The sequence below is a fragment of the Pinus tabuliformis genome, chromosome 2_2 (assembly GCF_031772625.1).
Source record: "Pinus tabuliformis cultivar Carrire ecotype Pingquan chromosome 2_2, CPIR1, whole genome shotgun sequence".
In the NCBI taxonomy this organism is placed as follows: Eukaryota; Viridiplantae; Streptophyta; class Pinopsida; order Pinales; family Pinaceae; genus Pinus; species Pinus tabuliformis.
Window position 1 is genome coordinate 213,724,101 of NC_142300.1, and position 3,625 is coordinate 213,727,725.

The window sequence follows — 3,625 nt, forward strand, 5'->3', positions numbered from 1 at the left end:
TATAGAAGAATAAACCACTATAATGATAATGAAGAAAAAAAACAACAACGGGAAATAGAAAAGTCATATAATAATAAAACAAAGAAAATAACAACAACAGATATTAGTCATGCATATTTATAGAAAAATAAACAATGATAATGATAATAATGAATGCTTGGTATGAAAATCGACTTTGTTAAGATAATAATGTGTATCTTTATTTTTATTTTTTTTTGAGATTTTAGTTTGCAGTTACATGGTACTTCAAAATTAAATAGTAATTTTAGGTAATTGTCAAAACATTTGGTTTCGATATATACACATAAATAAGTAGATCAAAAGACAGATTCTTCCCTTTCAAAAAATCTAAATAACACAGCATACTCAACTTAATAATGCACAATACATATTCCCACTACTTAACCCTTAACTTAACAAGAAATTATAGGAATAACATTGTACGTGTAATAGAAATAGGAATAACATTGTACGTGTAATAGAAAATATGATACATGTGAGAGAAAATATAATGATAACATGTGACAGGAAATGACTAGGGCTCCATCCAACAAAATCTACAATCATATCTTCAAAGAAGTGAAGGCGACTGTCAAAGAAAAGCTGATCAAATAATCATTTTTCTAAATAACCTTTACGCTGATCAATCATTATGTATCGTACGCGTATATACTGCGGCAATATTATTCGGAAAGCATGCTCTTTACAGTCAATTATTTCTATAACATAAAAAATCTCAGAGAAACACAGATATATATATATATATATATATATTAAAACTCCAAAGTTGCAATGAACAATACGCGTAAGAATGAAACGGGGTGGTAAACATCTTGAGGTTTACTTACAAAGCAGCATTGAATTCCCATCAACAACAACTGCACTAGGTATAGAAACAGAGATTGTTTCGGAACACTGGTCTTTGGGTGGTATATCTATTCCAAATACCAAAATTTTAGAAGCCGAAGTTGGTGGTTTCATTACTTGACTTATGGGTGAAGCTTCCAAAAATTAAACCAGAACCTTTTACTTGAAAATTAATTCCAAACTCCGTAAGCCCATAGTTAATCCTATCCCAGGCTCCTTGGAGTCCCACCATAAATGGCATCTTGGTGGAAACATTCAACAATGTCCTTGGGACTCCATCCTCCTTTCCTCAGAGAACCCGAGAGAACATCAAACCGGGTGGCCAGATTCTCCACGTAATTCTGTCTGTCAACACAAATCTTGGTAAGGTGAAGAGAACTTGTGGAACAGGTCATGGAATTATTAATAACATCACAGATGTCTTCTTCCTTCCATCCTCCATTTCGCAACCTGGACTGAAGTTCCTTCAAGTAACTCGTTACCCATCTACGGCTCGAGTATTTCAGCTCCGTCGCGCCCAGGTCTTCCCACCGGACCCTTTTACAGCGGGCCTGTTTGGCGGTCAGATCGATCTCCAGTTTCAGGTCGGAGGAGAAGATTCCGGTTGCGGAATCCGCTGCTACGTTCATGTCGTGCTTGCTTTCGACTAGGTCGCTCCAGAAATCAATTCTGCGGGCGGTTTTGGCTGCCCAGGAAGGGGTCTGAATTGTGAACCGGGTCAGAACCTTGGTGGCCGCGGGAAGGGGTTTCTGGTGAAATTGGGTACAAGTCGGCTTCAGCGGGGATGAGTCTCTTCGCTGAGAATTGCCCTCAAAGAGATCTGACATTGCGATTGCCCGAGGGGAATTAGCGGCGATTCCTTTGCAGGAATCCATGTGGGCACTATCGATTAGGTCTCTGATGCAAGAGGCTGATCTTGGGGTAGTCGGGGTATCTAGATTTTCGTGGGGGACAAAAGCCTCTCGCTGGAAAAAATCGGAGACATCGTACCCGGCGTAGTAGAAATCGTTTTGGTAAACGAAGAAAACGGGGTTTCCGGCGAGTGAGGGGTAAGAGGGAATGTAGCAATGGGTGTAAATGGGGATGAGGGTAGGCGCGGCGCTCAGCTCTTTCCGGGCAATGTGGAGAGCCTCGCGGCTTGTTGATGGCTGGGAGCCCCAATCCTTCCACCAGAATCTACCCTTTGCGATGTCGTAGGCAAGCCCGGCTGTGGGCAGGTCCACCATCATCTGCAACTGCTGCCTGCCCGCTGCCCCCGATCTCCAGTTCGGGAAGCCAACTCCGACGGGCAGGCCTTCTTGGAGAATGGAGCGCAGGTCCGGCGGGAAAACGAAGGCAAACGAGGCTTCGATGGCGCCGAGTTCTTGGTCGGAAAGTCCTCTGGCCACGGGTACCTGGCATCGCCTGAGATGGTCTATGACGCTTCGGGCATAGGCGGCGAAGGAGAAACATACTCTGCCTGCGATTGGCGAATGGTCCGCCCGCAGCGTTGGAATATTTTCTGCATTTGTGCTCTCCTCCTGAACAAACTGCACCATGTTCTGACTCAGTCGTGACAGTGGGAAAGGGTTTCTATATTCCAATTGATCTGAGAATGGAGTGTGAGTCTTATAGATACCAGCTAGGTCTGTGCCACTAGTGTTTAATTAAGACGTAGAGTGTCAAAACCCGGCAAAAGAGATGGGACGCGAAATCATTGCATGCATGGCGCGCAATCCTTACAAAACAGGCTGTTGGCCTTCCTCGTACCAAACAGGCTGTTGGCATTTTTCCGTCTGTGTGCGGTGCCATGTGGGTTAGGGTTTTAATCCTCTATCCCAGGAAACAAAAGCGTTCTTATGAATTTACAGGTGCGCAAAGGAGTCCTAGTACTACGGACCTATGGTGGGTCACTAGACCTTATCACAGGGATTATTGAAAATTGCAAGCCAAAAAATTGGTGTAGTCTAAATAGGCTACATTTTTGCATGTTTTTTTTTTTTAATAGATTTTTTTTGGTTAAAATGGATAAGAATTTTATGAATTTAGGCTTTTGTAATTTATATTTTGTAAATTGAAAAATTTTAGGTAAAAATTACATTAGAATTTTTTGTGTTTTAGCATTTAGAATCATCCAGTTTGGTTTAGAGTTTCTATGGAGAGTCTGATCTTGATAAGAGAATATATACCAAAAAAAATACAAACTAGGATAGATCCATCTTAAATACAGATCTAATATGAGCCAAGAGGGATCCAATTTCTTCAAGTGCAAATTTTTTTATGAGTATACATTATTTCAATGTTTTGTACCCTTATTTAAATTTTTTTTATTTTTAAATTTTTTATTTTGACAGATATAAACAAAATTTCAACTTTGATGAAGGAACATCTTTACACATCATACTTAAGTAAGTATAGAATAAATCTCTCAACTCATACAAAAAGTAACTTTAAATAACTAAATATTAATTCGAATAACATAAACAATAATAAATATTAAATTAAAATAATTAAATAATAAAAATATACAAAAATAAATAACAATAAAAATAATAAATAAATCAAATCAAATCAAAGACAACCATTCATATCACATCACACAACCATTCATATCACATCACAGAGTCTTATATATATATTCAAAATTAATATCATTTTACATAAAAATAATTTAAAAATATAAAAATAAATTGAAATACATCAAGAAAAAGGCTAGGACATCATATTAAAACATAAGTAAGAGTTCAATTAACCAAAAGATAAAAAAATGATGTTTAAA

At 38.3% G+C, this 3,625-nt stretch overlaps 1 protein-coding gene across 1 annotated transcript; it reads right to left on the reverse strand.

Annotated features, from left to right (window-relative positions):
- Positions 1 to 785: 785 nt before the first annotated feature.
- On the reverse strand, positions 786 to 2,721 carry LOC149192082 (uncharacterized). Its single transcript, XM_089406302.1, has one exon. The coding sequence runs from the start codon at positions 2,403 to 2,405 to the stop codon at positions 1,071 to 1,073; it is 1,335 nt and encodes a 444-aa protein (XP_089262428.1). The 5' UTR covers positions 2,406 to 2,721; the 3' UTR covers positions 786 to 1,070.
- Between the last annotated feature and the right edge of the window lie 904 nt (positions 2,722 to 3,625).